At 37.7% G+C, this 23,506-nt stretch overlaps 2 protein-coding genes across 2 annotated transcripts in view; one reads left to right on the top strand and one right to left on the bottom strand.

Moving 5' to 3' along the window:
- Positions 1-23,506, bottom strand: part of LOC137293751 (macrophage metalloelastase-like) — a 167,630-nt gene that overhangs the window by 132,192 nt on the left and 11,932 nt on the right. The window lies entirely within an intron of this gene.
- Positions 923-21,844, top strand: LOC137293731 (uncharacterized WD repeat-containing protein all2124-like). Its single transcript, XM_067824445.1, has 10 exons — positions 923-1,186; positions 6,857-6,941; positions 10,827-10,971; positions 12,318-12,507; positions 13,225-13,333; positions 13,704-13,741; positions 14,793-14,892; positions 15,421-15,486; positions 17,097-17,189; positions 17,878-21,844. The coding sequence occupies exons 1-10, from the start codon at positions 1,044-1,046 to the stop codon at positions 18,022-18,024; spliced, it is 1,116 nt and encodes a 371-aa protein (XP_067680546.1). The 5' UTR covers positions 923-1,043; the 3' UTR covers positions 18,025-21,844.

The following is a 23,506-nucleotide window of genomic DNA, read 5'->3' as shown; positions in this document are numbered from 1 at the left end:
AACTGTTATTTAAGAGAATCTTTAATAATCTGCACTCTATCTGCATTAGTAATGTTTAGATACAAAAGTTATCCCAACTTTCAGAATATAATTTCTGTGCAAAATACACCTACAACAAACAACATCAATGATTCGCTTACAATTTAAACATATTATTTATTGTTAATAAAATTTCGAAAATATTCCTGAAATGTGCACACATGCTTATCTTTGTTTTCCTGAGTCTTTCCGTTGTGTACCGGCAGGAATGAATTATGATTCGCCTGGACAATGCCTAAATATCACAGTCATTTTACATGTAGAAGTGGCGTCGAATACTGCCCACTGGAGTAAAACTGTCTACTGATCAGACTCTAGATTCATTGTATTTGTTAAACCTTTTTTCCTTCCTTGTGTATGTACTGGTTGGTACATAGGGCTGTTTGAGCAATCTTTTATTCTGCAGTTTCAGACAGGCAGAAGGACACTAAAAACTACGTCTTCTATTCTCCCAGATACTGAGAGCATTACAGCTTTCTGTCACGTGGCAGATGTTGGAAAACACGTTCTATCTTATTGGGTGGGTTATAATGAAGAACGCCGACACCTGTTAACAGCATTTAGCGTTGCTCTCTTAGCTACCAAATTACCGATGCAGCGTTAAGCAATATTCACTCACGCATCCACTCCTATTAGTACGATTTTCAAACTTCAAGAAGTGATATTGTTCTGTTTCGTTTTATCACAACGTTATTAGATTTAACATTTTAGTGCCATATTATTGTTTATTTTATATTATATTTTAGTTCGAATAAAAGGTACAGGGAGGAAATGTGATGCTATATCCTTGATTGAAAAAAGAACAATAATTTCTTAGAATCATAATCATTGCGCGAAATTATTATATCCAATCAGATTTCTCCTTAACCAGTTACTGCGGAGTAGGCGCACTGACGCAGATAGTTTACATGGAGGCAAGGTGACGACACGGATCGACAGGAACGCTCGGTTTCCTTGTTATATTTCCAGCTGAAGTTACAGAGATTGCCATTCCTATATCCAAGATGATGAGTGAAAGACTTCAACGCCCGATGAGCGCGGCATCTGACGCCCTTTCCTACATGACTGATGCTGGTCAAAGTGATCATGGAAGTCAACGGAAAACCGGCCCTTACTTGGAGGGAAATATGAAATTGCTGGACACAATGTAAGCATCTATCTACAGTTTCTCATGATAGATTATGTGTGATGGTTTGTTAGAGCAGCGTCGTGATCTGTGTGAAAGAAGGCAGTGTGAGTGATTTGACAGCTGAGTGATTTCGTATTTCATTATCGAAGACATAGGAGATAGGTGGGGGCTAGATCAGTATTGTAGTAGACGTTCTTTATCCCCCTTGTTTTAAAAGGGCACTGATGCGGACCGAATAATGTTTCTCGCCAACAGTCTTATTACAAAACCAAATTGTAAATTGGTCAGTGCCCGTCTTGACCATGACGGACAAAGTGACTAGGCTCCGGTCCACATTAGCAGAATTTCTTCACCTAAACAGTCAGGAGGCCGGATGCCCATCATATGTCATTATTTAAAAATATCCATGGTATTCCTTGTCTGATCGTAACAAAATATCCCAGCAGCGTAGCTCTTTTCGGATGCTTGGATGGTATAGTGACTGATCCAATTTGATCCTATTTCCGTGTTTAATGTACCTCAATATTTAATGATGTTATGAGAAAATATGATGTCTACACTAACGGGCATGTAGCAAGCCAGTTGTTTCAGTCTGAAAGACTGCAAAGCTTTATATTTAGATAGTTTTGAGTGTTGGCCCAGCTGTGATAGCAAATATCATACGTAACTTTTGGTAGCTATGGTAGCTACCCTGGTTTATTGTCTATGATAGTAAAGACACACAGTTGATTTATTTGAATTCGTAAACTAAAAACAATGACTTTGTCACCGGTAGAGAAATCTGAAAATGTTCTTACGTAAAAAAACCTGATTACACCTATTTACCCAAGTACACAGGAAATGTCTGTATGTATTTCTTATGTAACGAAGTTCTGTTGGTATCCTCAAAACAGTTTTGGCCCATAAGTGTTTTCAGGCTGCATGTGACACAGAGATTACATCTTCCTTGCTGTAACTCGCGTTCGATGGTGTAAACCTACACATGTTATTTGTCATCATTCACTTGATGGTCAGTTAATGAATTTATAACAGGTATAATTAATGGTAACACCACTCAGATTACTCAACAAAGGTTCCCATTTGGCATTTCTCCTGTCTGGAGTAAATACTCAACATTATAAATTAAGGTCTGTCATGGCAAGTGTATTGTATGTTATGTAATGTGAGCATGTAAGTGATGCAAGAGGGTTTATCAGCAGACTTACAAAAACAAACATTGATCAAAGGATTAACAGATATCACACTGATTGATTAATTACTTTTATCTTCTATAGCGGATTTGTCAAAAGGCTGTGTGTAGATGTACTAATCTATACTGACTACACCCTGTCATACAGTGCGAGTGTAAAAACAACATCATCCCTTCAAAGAATCAACCACCATTGCCTTAATTGATTGATTGCTCATTATTGGTTGTTAACTAAATTACTTAGAATGGCGGACATCAAACAATTAGTTGCCAGGTGTGCTATCTTGGGTGACCAATGAGAGGTTTATCAGGTTTTCACCATGTTTTCGCAAATTAGACACGACACAGAGCAGGATTATTTACCAGATGCAGATGAATAGAATATCGTTTTTCTTTGTGGACATTGATGGATACATTCCTGAACAAGGTAGTAGCCTGACATTGTTGCTATAAGATAAGTCTGTTTTACATCCATTATTTGCATTTTGTTTTAATTTATTTGTTGTAGCTTTCATCAGAATCTATATGACAAACAAAAACACACTAGATCGAGTATGTGTGTGAAATAGGATCCACTTTGACAGTCTATGCAATGTTTAAATGTTACAGTCATGTTAGAAATTTACTATAAGTGTAAGCAGTCCGTGTGTTCTTATATTAGTCATACAAATATGACACTAAACTAATTAGGGTTATGAGACCAAATATAGAGACGTACATTGTCTTCATTATTTTTCCGTCCTAATTGTTTTCTACCATTTCTACCACTGACAGATGATTAACCTTCAAAGCATTTCATTTGTTTTCATAATACATCTGCAATGAAGTAAGAATGACTTCACCTTAGTTGATCTGTCTATAATTAAACTCTCAATTGCGCATACGAATTGCGCAGCAGAGATCATGAACCAGTCACAAATTCTGGGATATCATCCGGGTACGCACGGGAGAAAAACAATAACAAAAGTTTAAACCAGTCCATGGAAATTGCTCCGCATCAGTGCCCCTTTAAATGAACAATGACTAAATGCGGAGTCTTCCAATATCCTTTTAATGTAGATCTCTAGACATATTCTGCAAGAATGAAATGCAGAAAATAAATACATTGTTCGTGTACAGAAGTACACAGGCAAAATTTATATGCACCTATGAATACCAGATTATTACATCAAACTAAAATATACCTGATATCCAAGATTTACACTGAATCTCATATTCAATATTAAACTCTCCCACGTGGGAAACAGTACTCTCCACATACTGTAAATAATACTTTAGACCAGTTATGCTTGAAATAATATGAGTATAATAGCATTAACGCAATGAGATACCACTTCAATGTGCCTAAGTATTAACGAATAGGCCATATACTCTAAAAGATCAATGGACTCTTCCACAAGTTACTCAAATTCGGACTCTATAGCCATGTCAAAATGCAGAAATTTGTATACAAAGCAGTTGTATATAGAATTGTGAATAAAACCTCTAAAGTTTAAACACTCCTTTCCATTATTAAAAATGCTTACACACAACAAATTGCCAACGCGATATAATCTATGAAATAAAATGGAATCTTCCAAAGCATGCATGCGAAGACATTTAAAAAGAGAAATACAGCATTCCATAAGTTGCAAATATTAATGAAATATCAGTCATTAAACCATATTGCAAACATTTTACAAGAAGTGTAATTTCCTACCTGAAGAATGATTTCTCCTCAATGAAAAGTTGAGTCAGTATGCACCCTCTGTATGACCATGCTCTCGCTCTAACTGACATGCGCTCTGTCACTGAGCGCATTGCAAAGTGCCTAAAAACACTAGTTTATCATGGGAGATAGTTTGCAATCAATGTCTAATGATGCAAACCACTAAGCAAATAAAGGAAGTTTCTACAGTTATAGAAAATACATAGCATATTTTGTTGTTAGTTTCAAATGAAAATGCCACCAAATAAATCTAAGCTAGTTTACACCTCTGCTATACATTTTTAAACACTATAAAATCCATGATACACACCCATGATACACAACAGTGTATACAACTCAAAGCCCAGTCATCATAATAGTATTCAGATTTCTTACGTTTCAGAACTGTTTTAACAGTAGCTACAAAATAACATTTGTTCCATGAAGTCCTCTTTCTAAAAATATAGAAAGATACATCTCTTAGCTACAAATTATTGATCTCATAACATATCACCATGCTCCCTTACAGTGATTTTATTAGTGATAATAAACATAAATAATGGACAAATTACTGATCTCATAACATATCACCATACTCCCTTACAGTGATTTTCTTAGTGATAATAAACATAAATAATGGATGAATACATTTGTAACATACTGGTAAACATGACTGTCAATACTGCTCTGGTGCACAGATTCCAAGAATTTAAGTGAGTGAACAAGTTGAGTTTAACACCACACTCAGCAATATTCCAGCTATACAGCAACAGTCTGTAGATAATCATTTACAACTGTTTTTTTTTATTATTATTGTGAATATATAACCATTTCTTGTAGTATGTATATCATGTACATATGAGGCAATATTTTGTTACCTCACAGAATCCATCAAACCATTTAAAAAAGAAAAATGGCTAGACTACAGAATACCCAACACCTTATACCATCTTTCATTTAGGGTTAGGGTTAGGGTGACGTGACACTAGTTATCCCGTGTTCAGTAACTGTGCCAAATCTTTATATAAACATGGCAGGAATGTTCAATTAACCATTTCTGTTTGTATAAAATTAGATGTTTGCTATTTGTTACTCATGCTTGTTAAGACAAGTTAAAAGCAGATTCACACAGCAAACTAAATTTTGACAACACAGGTTATCAGACTTGCGTTTGAGAGTGTGAATATTCCAACAACTCGCCACAAACACCAATTTCAGAGTTGTCAAACTGTTGTCGAGAAAAAGTTTCAATAAAACTTTCAATGTTTTCAAACTTGTCTTTGACGTCTGAAGTGTCGTCATTCTTATGTCAACATTATGTCATTCTTATGTCTTAAGTATGACAAAACATATTGTCACACTTTAGTTGGAGAATGTGAACACTCCATCAACTCACAACCAAGACCACTTTCAGAGTTGTCAAACTGTTGTCGAGAAATAGGATCGATCTCTATTCTCAACACCTTTTCCATCAAACTTTCAATGTTATCAGAATGAAGTTTCATGTGTGAAGTGTTGTCAAACTCATGTTGTTCAGAAACAACCAATTGCAGTAAACCAAATTGTCACCTGACCGCACTGATAGAGACATGATGCTCAAATGAGATGAAAGTTTGACAGCATGTGTTTGAAATGTGAAAATATGAGTTTGTCAAATTTTACAATTTCAACATGTGTAATTGTGTTGTCAAGCTTTAGTTTGCTTTGTGGAGGCCACTTTAAGCATGGGACCTGTTATGCCCTCTTCAGGTTAAACTAATGAGCAGTTAACTGTTAACAATTCCCCTATGTCATAATGCTTATGATGTCACAATGCTGTGATGACGCAAAGCATGCGAACACAATACATGTGGTGGTCGTTAGGAATTAAGAAATACAGTTCACTCTACCACCATGTACAGTGTAATAAAGCATACTTTTGCCATGAACTACTAAAACATGAAAAGATTGATGGTTACAAAACGTGAAACCCATTTCTGGTGACTCCTGCCTTGATCAGCTTGAATATTGCTAAAAGCAGTGTAAAACCAAACTCAGTCACTCACAAGAAAGGTATGGGTACATAGGAGTTATTCCAAAGACGACCATTTTCTTCAGCCTATAACCTGAAAACTATTGGTTCAGTTGTTTTCAAAATTGGAGACTATCTTCTTTGACTGGAATATGAGGTGTATTTAAAATTTTGATTATGATGTTTTAGGTCCTTTAAGAATTTCTGCAATTTAAATATTTGATCTTAGAAACTTTGTTCAAGCAATAACTTGGTCAAAATGTTTTTACATTTGTAAAACAATAACTTTGTCTTCAACAGAGTGGAAAGTGTAGTTCCCATTTTCTCATTTTTGAAAGAGTTATCTGTTTACATAAACCCACATGATTTTTTGTTAAACCAAAAACTTGAATGCATTTGAATGGATCATTTTCAAAATTTTGGGCCACCTTCTTTGTCTAGTAGAAGGTGAGGTGCGGTTCACATTTTGATTATATTTTAGTTCCTTTTAGAATTTTATCAACTTAAATATTTGAACTTAGAAACTTGTTCAAACAATAACCTGAAAAGTGGTTAACTGCAGATTTTCTTAGGTAATTTTCAATTGGAGTAGTTCTTTTCATTATTTCTCTCTCTCTCTCTCCACGCCACACCCCCCAACCCCACACACCCCTATCCCATCAATTACCTGAGACAATTACATGTACAATTTCCTTCTGAGTGTTGACATTATTCACTGCCTATCTGGAGCTTTATTACCTGTATTGATCTTATATTTGTTTATGTGTGTGATCAATCATCTGATTGAATGTTATGTTTCAGTGAGTGCCCGATTGACATCATGTGCTGCCGATTCAGTGCAGATGGTGCTCACCTTGCTGTTGGACTCTGCGATGGATCAATAAAAGTAAGATCACACAGACATGTTTTCCAAGTAATTAGCTTCCACAAGAGAATTGGCAGTGAAGTATTAAACAATCTGTTGGTTTCCAAGGAGACAACAAACAGTGACACCTGGCCATACTGAATTGTATTAGCAATAGAAATCAGGACCCTATGTCTTACCCCTTGTGTTTAAGGATTAAACACTTAGGACCCTTTGACATACAAGATTGATGAAGGATATAAAATCCTTCAAGGGCGCTAGGACCACTTTGTAGTTTATAAAACTAGGGCACCTGGACAATTTTGTAGTTTATAAAACACAGGCTTGTCATTTTTAGGCTAATTTGCAATTGTGACATGTTATATTTGGGATTACACTTTCTCAGTAAAGTACAGATTCTAATACTTTGTTGGGTTGAGTTCCATCCTTCTATGAGCAAAGGTTAAAAAATCCCATCGCCCAACACCCTTGACAAGTCCGTTTTCATTTCGGGCAATCAAATAATTGTATCTTACTTGTCTGTGGACTACTAGATAATTTCCACTTAAGGTTTCAAAATGCAAAAAATCTTGGATTTCATATCTGTTCATAATGAAGCTATTAGAGTTAGCACTAATAATAAAATACAGGTAGAAGAGAGTGAAATTATCACTCTTCAATAAATAGTCCAGTAAACATTAACATCGGGCATTGTGTCATAAAATCAGGGCAAGTGGAAAATTAGTCAGGACAAGGTATTTTTTTAACCCCAGTATGAGTCAGGCAGTTAATCATCAGCAAAGCCAACCATCTAACCCACTTAGCCACAGCGGCTCACACAATTTTTGCTGTAGAGTGTTTTCTGTAGTATGACCCAGGTTTGCATAGAATGGATGGATCTAGATTATTTTACACCCATATACCTTGGGGCGTTATTCGTTAATGTGTTTGATTTTCCTTACACTTGTTTTTTTTTCATCTCATCCAACCCTGTACAAGTATACTGGTAAATATGGATGTAACGTATTATCGTGTTGACTTCTGTGTTAGTCATGGACATATCAGACCTATGAGCTTACTTCAAGACTAGGACCCAGTTAAAGTTGGTTTCATGTAGCGGGCAAATCAACATGTCCACAGAGCTACAGATAAGCGTTTGGCCATGTGGATATTTTGGCTAATAGCTAATACAGCTTTATCCACTTGTGCTGTAAGAAATAACATGTGCCTTTAGTATCCTTAAGATAAATTTGTCGAATTCTGATTGGTTAATACTAATAGCCAAAGCATACAGCCAATATAGCCAGGGCTTAGTTTCAAGGGCAATGAATTTTCTTTTTGTTATGCAAGTTTTCTACTGGACCATCAGTCTTACCTACTGAACATGATGAGGCAAATCAGCATGTATTCTTCTCAGATTTGCCATAATACAACTATGTAAATAAGTGACCAGTACTCCCACAATCCTTAGTTATGGCAGCCAACTGGAAAAATTCTTGCTACATATGGTTAGTAGTAATGTAAAATCATGGTGGTCTTATACACTAGTTACAGTTAATACAAGCCACATTTTTGTGGGTGAAACGTCTGTTAGTTCTTTCTAAGATATTTCAGAGCTAATTCTTTCTCATTCATCAGGTGAAATGACCAAGGAAAAAGAATTAGCTCTGAAGCATCATCTGAACAATTAAAAGAAGTTTTTATCAGTAACAAAGCGTCAGGTCTTCATGTTCATCCATCTTCTAAATGACCTTCAAGAATTTTAATTACACTGAATTAGCACCAGTTTAGGTTATTTGATTGCAAGAAATATGAGTATTGAGTCCAGATCATTCTAGACAAGTAAAATAGGATCAACATTTGCTATGGCATCTTTGCCAACTTGTGTCGCCTTTGACACTTAATCCTGAACATTTTACCAGATAACACAGTGTTTAAAATTCCTGCCTGCCCAACCATCCAGAACAGTCTATTTTCATGTATGGCAACTTGTGTCACCTTTAGCACGTAATCCTGAACATTTTACCAGATAACACAGCATTTAAAGTTCCTGCTTGCCAGATCGCTTGGAATGGTCTATTTTCATTTTTCACAGTCAAATTTCCAGAGTAGCCTGTCAGGTGGTCTGGTAGATATTTTTACCCCCAACACATCTGAAGGATATTATTGTGTTTCAACTAGACTCTAGCTGCTGCTGATGATGTCCAGGGCCCTGTTCCTCAAAGCGATTGCAGCTATGATTGTCGTATGTCTTTGTTAAAGTATGGGAGTTAGAATAGCCTACAGTCACTTTGAGGAATGGGGACCAGGTTCTTACTACTGAGAAAAATGACAGTGACCATGCTGACACAGAGTATGATTCATTTTTCTCTGATCTTGACTGTAAGGTAACAACAGATTACTAATATGTAACAAAGCATGCAGTAAAGTGTTCAGAAGCCTGATTTTGTTTTATATGTTTATTGATAAAAACCAGAAAGCATGTTGATACCTGGACTGGTAATTGTTTCAAATTACCAATCTGGCTTGGAATTTTGGGAGCTTAAACACTGGATAACATCTGGATATCAATGGTAGAAACCACATTTATTAGAGTCTGTTATTTGTTGAAACAGTCCAGGTGAACTACAGCAACATGGCACCATTGTTTTGTCACAGTTCAGGTGATAGCAATTGTTACCACCAACATCATGGGTGGTTTGTTTTGACACTTTTAAGACATAAAATATAACATAAAGATCTGGCATGTCTAATGTTGGAGATTTTATAGCTCCATCCTCAATGCTGATTGTCTGATAGTCTGTTGAGTTTTATAAGCTGGGTGTTAAACGTGTACTGGATGTCTGGTATATCAGCAGCTATTGTCTGTATTGTTTTATTTATTTATAGCACTGTTTACCCAAAGGCGTCACAGCCATAGAAACTCAATACTTGATACGCACGAACTATAGGCATCGCTTGCAAGGATTGTTAATCTTTCATTGTTATTCTGAGTCAAAGACTGATCTGTGATATAAGTGTCCCCGTGCTAATACAATCCCTGTAATTGACATAGTTTTATAGCCATTGCAGCTAAGTCAAGTAGACTCAGAATGTGGATTAAATAAAGCCTGGCTCAGTGACTGTCTGGACCTGTCTGTGCCAAAGGTTTATCTTGTTTAAAGGGTTTATTACTTGTAGACCCCTAAGATCCACAAGCTAGCTTATTGTTTACACTGCAGTTAAAATTCAGTGAGAGTTCTCATGATAGCATGAATTAGCTTTTGTTTTTCATTCAAAATGGAGGGAACTTCTTCATTGTAACTGACAAGCCAGATTTATCAGCCACATATTTAAGGAATCGCCTTGATTAGCCAAGAAATTACTGATGATGTGTGGAAGTGAACAAACTTGCATTGGGGAGAAACTTCCACTGAGTTCCAGAATCACCAAATATTGTTTCATGAGGTACAGAGGGTTTGTAATTCTAACTTCTAAAAGGTATATATGTAAATAAAAACAATATATGCTCATGGAGCATTTGGTTCGGTTCTATGACAGATTTATTAAAACATTTGCATAACAATGACAATTAATCCATTTTTTTAAACTGGAGTCATTCTGGTGTGGACTGTTCCAGTGTAACTCAAGAGGATAAATGAATTTGAAATCTGTCATTTATGCATGATGTTTACAAATTACCTACTCCTCAGAAAACGTCATCCCAACCCCCAAACCCACTCCATAGCATGTCACAATATTAAGTTTTCAGCTGAAGATAGATTTACCTGTTCCAAGCCCTTTAATGATTCATATCTGTACATCTAGCCAATTTTAAGCCGCTTGACCTTGACTGTCAATAAAACATAAGTTAATATGCTTGAAATTAAAGCCAGCCTTCTGGACATGCTTGTTATTATGGTAACCAGTGTCTTCTTTGTGTTTCAGATCTACAGTCCAGGGACTGGGCAGATGCTATACAGTCTAACAGATGAAGATACCCAGTGTCACCGCCTCCCCGTCACACAACTACGCTTCCGGCCATACACCAGTTTCGACAAGCCAGAGCACACACACATACTCATTGCTTCATGTAGGTACAACTCACTTGTTTCCCTAAGAAGTATACAAGAATTAGCATAGCCCATTTGGTTTTGAATCCTCTGAGAATAGGGGGACCTTGTTCCAGTTTGAAGTACCCAAAAGTGGTGACTGTGGCTTGGAATCTCGGTCTACTGTCGTTATCATAATTATGTTTCATGGGATTAACCAAAGTAGTAAATGTTGGTATGGAATACGATCTGAAATATTGTCCAGCATGCTTGTAGCAATGTTAAACCTAGCTCATCACGTTCAGTCACTCACAATTGGGCAACCAAATGGAACAGTGTCACAGAAAAGTCACTATCCAAAATTATGAAAATGTTTGCAGGCCAGTAGGACAAGAGTGATGAATGCTAAGTGTAAGTGAACTGAATCACTTGATCCTTGAAACAGTGATCCAGACCATGTCTATCAACATCATATTCATTGAAATCTAATGTAGATAAGTGGACTGTGCTAAGTTTACTAGAAACAGACTATGTAGCCATGTCAACTGACTGTCACTACTGATTTACTAAAAATATCAATGTTTCACGGGTTGTACTATACATTTTTGCAAAATAAATAATTCATCTACCTGTCAAGAAGTTATTCCAACTCAACAATGATCAAATCAGAATATCATATCTTTTGCACTGATACAATACAGGGCAGTGACATAGCAAAGTGGTTAAAGTGTTTGCTCGTCACACCAATGGACCAGGTTCAGTTGCCAACATGGGAACAATGTGAGAAGTCCATTCTTGGTGTCTCCTGTCATGATATTAAAGGGTAAAACAATACTCACTGATATAGTACCTGTCTGTGTGAACATGGTGAAGATCCGACAAATCCTACCGTCTATCATGATACAGGACTGAGGTCACATCAGATGGACAATGTGATGTTCATGTGATGTGAACATCTTGACCAGTCAACCAAGATGGACAACGTGTGGATGATGTCTGTAATAATTCAGCTTCATTTCTTTATTCATTGCTACAGAAATTTCTGACTTTTGTTAAGTCAGAAATTTCTGTAGCAATGAATAAAGAAATCCCACACAGAAAGTTACATTCATAGTATACATGGGTTTACATGTTATATTGGAGGGAAATCAACCTGAATGTAACATCCACATCATTGGTATCGTGAGACATTTTGTTGTGCATCTGTGTGGTTGTTTTCAAGATTCAAAAATCAAATCTATGAAAGTTTCACATAGTTACACAGAGCATCCAGAAGCCTTACACTCATTAGAGGATTAGAAAGATTAACTCATCAGCTCTTGTTGTGTATTGGTGTAAGAGATTTCAGTGAGGAATTATACCTAATATATATCTTCTGTACAAACAGATGCATCAGGCCATGTCAAGTTCTGGCACTACACATCCGGTAAATGTCTTCACACCATCAATGAGATTCGCCAGGTCCTGGCTCTGGCACTCAACCCTGGCGGAACGCACTTCCTTACTGCCGGGGCTGACCCGGAAATACACTTGTATGATATCGAGACCAAGAAACTGAAGAAAACATTTGAACCCAGGTAAAATTATCCTGTCATTAAGACTGGTTGAAAACATTGTTGCTGCCAGTGATGATCAGTGGTTTGACAACACTATGCCCCTGGTTGTATGGCCTCCTCAGACAAGTAAAGTTTGAAATTTAATTATGCACTTTGAACTTTCCTCACACTGTTGGGTGACACTGAGTGCACAGCAATATATGACCTATAGGGCATTGTCTGGAAACAATCCATTCTGAACCATACAATCCAGTGATTGCCATGGTTTAAATCTTGTTACAGCTATTTCAACCATTTGCTGACAAAGATTATTTCTACAAATACATTTACACCCAAACCCTAACTAACACATAACTATATGCTGCTACAATACTGGACAAACTTTCAATTTCATTCCAAGAGGGTCACAAACTGATTCTGAAATGGGAACCAGTTTTCTGTTATCTATTTTACCAACCTAATTTTTAATGAATTTTCACCCAACTTTTGTATTCATTCACTGTGCTTGCTAGGACGTTTGTACTCAACCACTGTGGAGGATACAGATCCTAGTCATTGTTTTGTAAATGTCTCTTCCCTCGGTGACAACAGGCAATGAAGCAGAAACTGGTTTGTTCTATCAAATGTTGACACCTGAATTTGTTGACCTTGAAGTCAGATTTTCAATATGGCCATCATGGCTGCCATATTGGAAATCTATTTAATGTCATATTTATTTAGTGTTTTGGAACATTTCAGTGATGCTCGAGACATTATGGATGGTCATCGGTTCCGTGTATTTGCTGCCCAGTTCAACCCCAGCGAACCAGATGTGTTTATCACTGGTGGATGGGACGATACAGTGCAGGTAGGGTTGTTGCAGCATAGATGCGTTTGGCATTATGGACAGGCTGTAGGTTTCAAATGAATCTATTTTTTCGCTTGTCCTCTAGAAATGATATGCTGGAAAGTTGTAATGTACCTGATGGCAAAATGTTTTTGTTCAAATGAAATGTCACTGATTATTGCTATCATTGCTTCGTGTCGTATGGGGTCAATGGGGTAGCCTAGTGGTTAAAGTATTCACTCGTCATGCTGAAAGACCAGGTTCGATTCCTCACATGGTGCAACGTGTGAAGTCCATTTCTGGTGTCCCCTGTTGTGATATTGCTGGAATATTGCTGAAAATGGCGTAAAACCCGACTCATTCACTCTCTCACTTGTTTCATCTGTTTCAGTATTGGGATGTTAGAGTTCCACATGGACATGCTGTCAAGTAAGTCATGATAAAAAACTATACCCATCAATCATTCTGTCTACTACCAGCATGCTACCTGTGGATCTAACAGTTCATCTACCGATGCAACCACCCAACAACCAATCAGTCCACACATGCAAACATCCATTTACAAATCCATGCCACTTTTCAACAACCAATTCATGCATCTCCCCAGCCATAAAACAACCAATCAATCACACATGCAAACTTCCATGTACGAATCCATGCCACTAACCAAGAAGCAATTCATCCACCCAACAACAACAACCAATCAGTCCACACTTGCAAACATCCATCTATGAATCCTTGCCACTATTCAACAACCAATTCATCCACCTCCCTCACCATAAAACAACCAGTCAGTCCACACATGCAAACTTCCATGTACAAATCTATGCCTCTATCCAACAACACTTTTTCTAAATCATCCAACAACCAATGCATCCACCTACCGAAATCTCCAAAATTCCATCTTTCCAGCCACCCAAGCTTCAGAAATCCAATCCATCCACTTAATCAACCATTCAACAACCAATCAAGCCATATGCTCAACTATCCTTCAATCCAACCAACATACAACTATACAAGTATCCTACAAAGAATCGTCTATGTATTTATCCAACATCTAATCCATTGATCTACCCATCCATTGAACAACCGATCCATCCATCAAACTTTACACAACTACCTCATCAACAAATCCATCCATCCATTATTGCAGCTATCCTTCCAACCATTCACCCCACTCACTTATCGATCAACCAGGGTCACCTTTCATGAAGCAGTAAGGTGATTGTAAGTTACTAAGTTAACCTTAGTGCAGTGTTAAAGAATGGTTAAGCTTAACCTCAGTAAAGGTTGTTTTGTGAAAGGACATCCAGGTCATTAACCCTCTCACAAGCTCATCTGATTGTCGATTAATTAATCAATTCACCTACTTCTTTGAGTGCAGCGTTGAGCACTATGTGACTAGACACAAACTAGTTTTAGGTATCACTGTTAGCCCGCAGACTAGTGGGTGTGTGTAACTCAGTGTATGTCTGTACAGGAAGTTCTGTGGCCCTCACATCTGTGGTGATGCTCTTGACATCGACCAACTACACAACCACATCCTTACTGGGAGTTGGAGGAAGCACTCAGTTCTTCAGGTAACAATCTTCTGATGGAAGGTGTTTTCTCCATCCTAAGTCACTGTTTGCATCAATATAGGAACAGTCCTTTTCAGAGCAACCACAAAGGCCGACCTTGATATTAGGCAGTTGTGAGCGTAAAATTGTCAGATGCACTAATGCATAAAACTGGTTGAAGACAAGATAATATCAATAACCATAGAATAAAATTAGGTAAACTGTTTCAGGATAAAACTGCAGAAAGATAATCAGGGTATCCTGGGAATTTCGATGACATCACCTTTGGAATTTGAACCGTAGGGACAGACCATTTGATTCTCTGTGGGAAGGCCATGGTTTTAGAAAAAACAAATATGTTGTCCCAGAAAATGTGCAAGTAACAGAATTATGCTTCAGGCTATTTGGGAAAAAAAAGGAAGATACTGACATAGTCATCAATATTTTTCTCTGCTGAGTAAGTTATACAGTGTAACTTCTATGTCTGCTAACATTGTCAGGTAATTATATTGATTGCCTTGATGCTGATTAATATTTGACATTTGACAGATCTGGGATTTCTCGCTGGGAGCTAAGATTAAGGATGTACCGCAGGACACCCTCAACTCTAGTCAGGTACATCTGCCAGTGACTCACATTCACCAGTGATATATGTATATTATGACAGTGAGTGAGTGAGTTTACTTTTACGCTGCACTCAGCAATATTCCAGCTATATGGCGGCTGCCTGTAAATAATGGACCACACAATCCAGTGATCAACAGCATGAGCATTGACCTGCAAAACTGGGAACCGATGATGTGTCATCCAAGTCAACGAGTCTGACCACCCTATTCCGTCTGTTGCCTGTTACGACAAAGGCCTTAAAATGGCTTTTTTGCACCCTCCCTCCTGTGTCTTTTCTCCTCTTACCCCATTTCTAAATGTTGGCATCTGTGAAGACTCGTGACGATGTGGCTGAAATATTGTCGATGTGACGTTAAATATTAACACTCACTCACTTACTCACTCACTGGCATCTGTGAAGAGGATTTTAATGACTCTGTGTGTTGTTGTGTGATCCTGTATATTACAGCTGTGCCTTAGTGTTACATCTGTATGTTTCATTCTTAGTACTGCCGCTGCATGTCAGTGTATGAAATAGCGTCTGCCCGGCGGTCAACTGCTTGCCAATTTCACGGCAGGCTTTTACAACTTTATATTGTAGCTGGTCCTGTGGGCCACTACATTTTGCAATTGTATATATTTGACCACAGAAAATTGACTACAGGAAATACTTCGAATATAATTTACAATTATGGTAACTAGATGATGTCTGTATAGTTCATGATCAATCAAACTGTAACTTCCACAGATCAACGTACCCATTTATGTAACACTACATGTGACTGGTCTAGAGAATGCTTTCAGCCAATGAATAATGTCCTTCTTTTCTGATGGCAGCGACACTAAACACATGCTAAATGAATTGACAGTGACCACCAAGTCATGGTTTTATTAAATTTGCTTTTGCACACTTTTAAGTTTACCTCACTCCAAATAATTTATTAATTACTTTCTTTTAACACAATATCTCAGTTTCCTATATTTGATATAGGGCTGGTTACATGTTAACAGCGCTGGCAACATCCTTTAATTATGAGCCCTGTGGGCTTGCTGTCTTTTTGTAGGAGTTTCATACACTGTGTATGTGTTATCCTGTGTTTTGCAGGTGCATGTGTTAACCTGTGTGTCATACTGCATGTGTTAACCTGTGTGTCATACTGCATGTGTTAACCTGTGTGTCATACTGCATGTGTTAACCTGTGTGTCATACGGCATGTGTTAACCTGTGTGTCATACGGCATGTGTTAACCTGCGTGTCATACTGCATCATGCAGTGTTAGATTTGGGTGAAATTTTGAGTGGGTCCAAATTGATGAAAATAATGTTTCTAGACCCCCTCCAATGTTAAATAGATGGCCAGATGTAAAATAGGGGGGGTCCTCACGGAAGATGTTGAGTCAAAACACTCCAAAACCCTCCCTTGAGCCAACACTGTGCCTATGTTAACCTGTGTGTCATACTGCATGTGTTAATCTGTGTGTCATACTGCATGTATTGCCCTGTGCACTGCCATGTGTATTATCTTCAGTTTGCAGCTCCGTCTTTCGTCAACAGTGTTGCATCTGTCTATATTATCTATTGATATGCAGCTGTTATCCTACATGTGTTATCCTTTTCAGTTATACTGTGCCCAGTGGCTAGGAAAGGACAGTATCATCTGTGGAGGAACAGACCAGAATATGGCCAGAATTATAGACAGAGGGACACTCAATGTAAGTACACCCACTTAGACAGAGGGACGCTCAATGTAAGTACATCCACATAGACAAAGGAACGCTCAATGTAAGTACACCCACTTAGACATTGGGATGCTCAATGTAAGAACACCCACCTAGACAGAGGAACACTCAGTGTAAGTACACCCACTTAGACAGAGGGACGCTCAATGTAAGTACAGCCACATAGACAGAGGAACACTCAATGTAAGTACACTGACCTGGACAAAGTAACATTCAATGTAAGTTCAACCATTTGGACAAAGAAGGACTCAATGTAAGAAGACCCACCTAGACATAGCAGCACTCAATGTACTGTCACCCATAACAGGAAACAATTTGCTTTAACTTTTGTCACATGTGTACAAAGAGGATCATTTTTTGTTGATAGAAGTGTCCGTAAAATCACCCTGAACACAAAACATCCAAACAAATTCCACCTTCAGACTCAACAGCAAGATGTCTGATAAAGACCTTAATTCCTTAAGTTTGGTTAAGAAGTGCTACTCAGTCTGTGAGTTTGAAATGGGGCAAAATCAACACACCCGATTTCTCAATGTTTTACATTGTAACTGAGCTCAAGTAAAACTCGAAACTTTTTTCGAGGATCATAGGAGTTATAATCACTGAATATGTCCAGTCTCTCCATAAGCTGGTTATTTCAGTAATGCATTTTCTGACTCAGACCACCGGTCAACTTGTAGACCTACCTCAGGGCGTCTATTGCATTGACAATGACCGCCAGGGCAGCTATCCACGCATCGCCATCGGCAGCAGTCGCTACATCTTCCTTGTCCGCAGCGACAAGAAAAGTCATTACAGAGGAGACTGATAGCAAGACATCTACAGGAGCAAGGCATCACCACCTCTGCAGACGTTCTCCATCTGTGATCAGGATCATTTTTAACCAGACGTGAAGACATATTTTACAGCTTGATATCAACACAAGTTTCTTGTTTGAGTTATTTTAGTAGTGAGATGGCTACTAGTCTAATGAGGTTGTCTTTGTATAATGTGTTCCTCCAAGTTACCCACTAGAATACCTCAGGACCTGCAGTAATATGGTATCTTCTCCTCATTTGGCACTTCAAAAATATGTTATTATCTGTATACAGGTAATTTCTTTTTAACACTGCAGGCATTGAGGTGGCATTATGTTTCATGCCAGTCCTGCCGAAGGTTTGAATCCCCAGATTGATACACATGTGAGGGCTATTCCTGGTGCTATCCCACTACAATTTTGCTATGGCATTGCTGAAAACATATACACTTTCTCATGCTGTTCAACGCTAGTTAACACTAGGCAGCAGATTTCTGTTTTCTAAATACCGGTGTTGCAGTAACTTGGCATGCCTAATCTTGCATTACGACCATGGTGTATGTCAGATGCTTGTGTGTTCTGCATAATGTAGAAATCAGTGGAGATAGACTGCAAGTTAGATATTGCCTTCAGTCACCAGCCAGATGTCTCTAAGACAAACACAGCCATAGGTATACTGCTTCAAGTAATATTAGTTACTCCATGTTTTGAAAGAGTGTATGGAACTGTGAGGGTCTCACAGGTCTTTACAGTCTTTCAAAATACTATGTGACTTTTTTATTACTCACAGGATGTTTTAATTGAGCTTAGCTTGCTGACCAGTCAGAGTTCTGACCAATTTTCTTAAGGTTAATAGCAGAAATATTCCTGTCATGACAAAATTTTGACAGTCAAAATGCTGAAAATAATATTGACCAAGCACAGTGTAAATACATGTAGTTAATTTATGTATTAGTATAGGTTGACCCTTCTGGACATTATACCTGGACTTAACTTCTGACCAGTCTCTGAAGACATTGTGCTTAATGTTGTTAGCTGTTTCTCTGAATTGTTCCCAGCCTTAACTAGGTTTAGATTAGATTTTCTGAAGTGAAGAAGTTATGACACATTATTCAGCTATAGTGTACCAAACTGGCAGTGGTAGGCTAGACTGATGATACGTGTTACACCAAGATTATCAAACCACAAGAAATATGATGTTTCTCCTAAAACTAACATGACAACATGCTGCCTTTGATTGGAAAGGGAAAGGAACTGAAACAATTTTAGGGTCTCTAGCATTCATTGGTGAAATATTACATTTTTGTTTATAGACTTTGCTTCAAGGCACACACCGTAAATTTATGGTTTTTGTGAACGTATTTGTTTTTGACAGAGAGGTTGTTTTGAGACCTTTTACTTGTACACATCGCCTAGACTTCTCTGTAACTTGAAACCGTGTTCTGTACTTCACAGCACCGTGACAGACTTGGTTCCCTCAGATTATTGTTGGTTCAGTTAAGTCATTTTCTTCTGAATTCAAACAAAATATCTACCAGGAATCAGCTCATGATCCTTCGTATCCTTTGAAGACACTGCTCAGGAAATGTGTGTACAGCAACTGTTTACCACTGTAAATCTGAATGTTTGTTTGGTGCACTTCACATCATGAAAGGGCAACACATAAAAAAGCAAAAACATGAAGAAAGATGGAAATGAATGAGGCATTTTTTTCATCTGAAGGCACATATTTTTTTTTCATTACCTCTAGATTGTTATCCATTTGATTATTATTTAGCATATAGTATAAACAGCTCAAACAGTATGACAATCACACATATTGAAATCCATCAGCACATGTATTTATGCCTTTACTTTGAAATATGAAATCCATGGCGAAACCATTATTCAGAACCTGTAGCCCTATCTTCAGTTTCAGATTCATAGAAATACCAGGCCTTGTGTCACAAGTTTGGTAGTGAACAGTCAATGTTTGCAAGAATACTCCTTCTAAAACAATATATAACTTTAGAATATTACTGAAATATGATTACACTGGACCAGATCACTTACCAGTTTATAAACAACGTGGATGAATATGGTAGTCCTAAACATCCAGTCAGTCACACTGCTTCTTATGAAAGGTCAATGTCTTAAAGTGGTCCAAGAAGTTCTTGCTAAATGAAGTGCAGTTTTCTTGCCACTCATCTACATGAGGTATTTAAAGTTTGTTGTTAGGTGGTTATAGCAAGATGGCCAATTCACAACAGTATTCTACCAACACAGTTTACCAGCTGTGAAGTGGTGTCCAAATCTCTTTTCTGTTTCTTTTTGTTTGTTTGTTTGTTTGTTTGTTTTGAAGAAACATATTTTCCCAATTAGATTTTCTTTTTCAGTATTATTTGAGAATATATTAAGATATCGCTGATTCACTCATTCAAAGTCTCACTGTCATTTTTAAAGGCTTTAAGGCCAACAAAGTTCTTTCACTTTGTGATGTCATTATAATCAGTATGTCAAGGGTATATAACTTGGATAATATGCTTAATTTAGATTATGATAGTACAGAGGTTTCAGTCTCTCAAATGGTAGTTATCTAACCAAGGCCTTGTTTTTGTTTCATGGTAGGAAAATAGTTTTTCCACTAAACAGGTAGTGTCATCTGTGAATGTAACTAGTCATGATCATCTGTAGCGTTACAGATTAACTATTGAAAACGTCAGGTCATTTACATATGGTAATAGTTTTGTAAATATGAAAGTCAACTCCCTCAGACCAGAGTATGGTACACACACAACATACAGAGGTGACACCAAGATATGCTCTTGAGTTTCAGCTTTCTTCATCACTGTAGTCCTGCAACATTTCTGTAGTAGTCTGACCCTGTCCTCTTTCTTTTTTTTCAATATTGTTTTTATTTTGTATATCAAAGTGATAAAAAGTACCAGAGATTCAGCCAGGAGACAGGTGGCCAAGTGGATTGTTCCAAGTCATTCAGGTGTTCTGTCTGCAGCTGTCCAAGTAGACCAGTGTCACTTCAATACCAGATTAATGGCTTCAGCTGACTTTAGTGTGTAAACTATTACCTGGGTTGTCAAACATGTCCAGGTGCTGATCAGATGTACTTCAGTACATTTCCTGTTAGTCAGCTCATTGTCCAAGTTACTGTTTTTATATAGGTACTTGTGGCAAAAAATGTTTTTCTGGGGATTCGATACTGAGTTGGTCTCCAGAAGAATAGGTAAGATTGATGTAAAAGGCAGATTAATAATGGCACAGGCTTGGTTTCTATTGATTGCAATGCATGATGTAACTACTTAGATGTGTATTTTACTGTTTTGAGCGTAAACTCTTCTTGACTCACATAACATAGACAGATGCAAATTAGGAGTTACATAAAGGTCAGTTTAAATCCATATTTTGTGTGAAAAAGATTCACTCACTGGTTTAACTTACCAAACAGACGGGAGCAAAAGGAGTTAATATACATTGGAGTTAACATCATTATCCTCTGTGAATGATAACATGTAAGTAAGCAGTTAAATTCTGAACAACTACTTGAAGGTTGTGAAACCAAATGAACATTGTTAAACCAAATGTGCATGATTTTACATTACACATATAGATTCATTTGATAAAAGCATTTTTTTTCCTGTGGCCACTCAGTGAATTTGTTTATTTATTTAAAATAGAAAGCTTTAATTTTTTACGTAGCTTAGGTCATATTTTTGTTAGGTCTGTGATCATTGATATATTGATACTTTAATGGATTTGATTATATTTTTGTTACATACAAATTTACAGCAATAACTATTGTACATTGCCCTGAAGGATTAAATCTATTTTGCTCAGACCTGTTATAGTTGTGACTGTTTATGAATGGGTGAGTCTTCATCTATATAAAAATGACAGAAACAGATGAAAGCTTTTTAGTTACAGATACTCCTAGGTATAGGGTGTTTTAGAGTTTGTAAATATAGGAGTTAGGAAAAGTATTAAATGGTAAAGAATTCCAGGATTTTAGATGCCAGTGAAGCAGCAAATATTCCCCATACTGCTTGATGGGTCATGTGCAACAGTGTTCACGATGTTTGCAAATGCAGTGCTAAACCATCACTTGAAGATGATGTGAGGTCATTCTTTAACTTGACAATTTGATAACATGACCTCATCTGAACCAGAGACTTCCTGCAGTGAAAACAATCAGTTGAGTTGAAATTTGATAAGCTTGTCTTCATGTCTTTAAAAGTGTATGGGTACTGAAATAAAGTAACCTACTCTCACATCTTCCCTGACCAAAGTCCATGTAGATGGTATCCCAGAACATCCGGGTTAGTAATGGTCTCCAGTAACACATGTTTACCTGAAGATCCTAGCTAGAATTGGTCTTTAGTAATCCATGCTTGTAACAGGTGGCTAATGGGTGGTCAGGCTCATTAACTTGGTTTACACAGGTCATGGTATCCCAATTGCGTAGATCGATGTCCGTGCTGTTGATCCCTGGATTGTCTGGTCCATACTCAATTATTTCCAGACCGCCGCCTTAGACCTGGGATATTAATGAGTGCAGCGTAAAACTTAACTCACTCAATCACTCTTCCCTGACCAAGTCCCTGGAGCTGATACATCCTGAAGATCCGGGATGGAAATGATCTTCAGTGACACGTGCTTGTAGTAAAAGGCGACCAATGGATCGGGTGGTCAGGGGCGCTGACTTGGTTTACACGTCATCATATCCGAATTGCCTAGACAGATACCCGCGCTTTTGATCACTGGATTTTCTGGCCCAGACTCGATTACGTAGACCGCCACCACATATAGCTGGAATATTGCTGAGCGCGGCGTTATACAACATGCTAACCAGCCATAAAGGTACTCTCTTTTTTTTGCATATGGCAGGTGAACACATTGTGATCAAGTACAGATGATATATTCTTTGATGACTGTCTTCAGTGACAAATATGTGGTAGTGCACAGTGAATTTTGACATAAATGAATCATCAACTCCTTGTTCCTTGCTCCTTGTTAAACTAGCAGGTGTGGCGAAGACAGCGCCATCGATAACTGTTTCCCAGAATCAATGTGTTTTGTGAATTTGAACTGGATTGTGTCGTTGCAGTTTCGTTCGTCTGACTGATGATCAAGTGGGCACACGTCTCGGTGTACGACTTCCGACTTGTCATGTTTTCAACATCTCTAGAGCTTTTTAGTCACTGGAATCTGAATCTTACGTGAAGGGTGTCTGTCATTTTGTTTCATTTTGTTTCTAAAACTGCCGTTGTATGTCTTTAGACACGGCGTCCAAGGCCATTAATGTATAAAACCAATTAAGACAGCATGTTCGTGCCGGTTAGGGCAACCTTTAACTTTACTAGGCTAAAGGGGCTGCCAAGCCTCGATTTGAGGGAATTAGCTATTGGGAGCGAACCTTGAAACAAGAAAGGATTGAGCTGTGAGTTCCTTAGGTTTATTCAAGCAAGTGTGCCTGAGATGGGAGAACCCAGGAGTTTATAAC

The sequence above is a fragment of the Haliotis asinina genome, chromosome 1, assembly GCF_037392515.1.
Source record: "Haliotis asinina isolate JCU_RB_2024 chromosome 1, JCU_Hal_asi_v2, whole genome shotgun sequence".
Lineage (NCBI taxonomy): Eukaryota > Metazoa > Mollusca > Gastropoda > Lepetellida > Haliotidae > Haliotis > Haliotis asinina.
This window is presented reverse-complemented; position numbering and strand designations above follow the sequence as displayed.

What these genes read in the sequence shown, in the direction of transcription:
- LOC137293731 (XM_067824445.1), top strand. Translation starts at nt 1,044, where the DNA reads ATGATGAGTGAAAGACTTCAACGCCCGATGAGCGCGGCATCTGACGCC. An exon ending in AAGAAAACATTTGAACCCAG is followed by an intron (nt 12,508 to 13,224) that starts GTAAAATTATCC and finishes GGAACATTTCAG; the next exon opens with TGATGCTCGAGACATTATGG. An exon ending in GATGGGACGATACAGTGCAG is followed by an intron (nt 13,334 to 13,703) that starts GTAGGGTTGTTG and finishes CATCTGTTTCAG; the next exon opens with TATTGGGATGTTAGAGTTCC.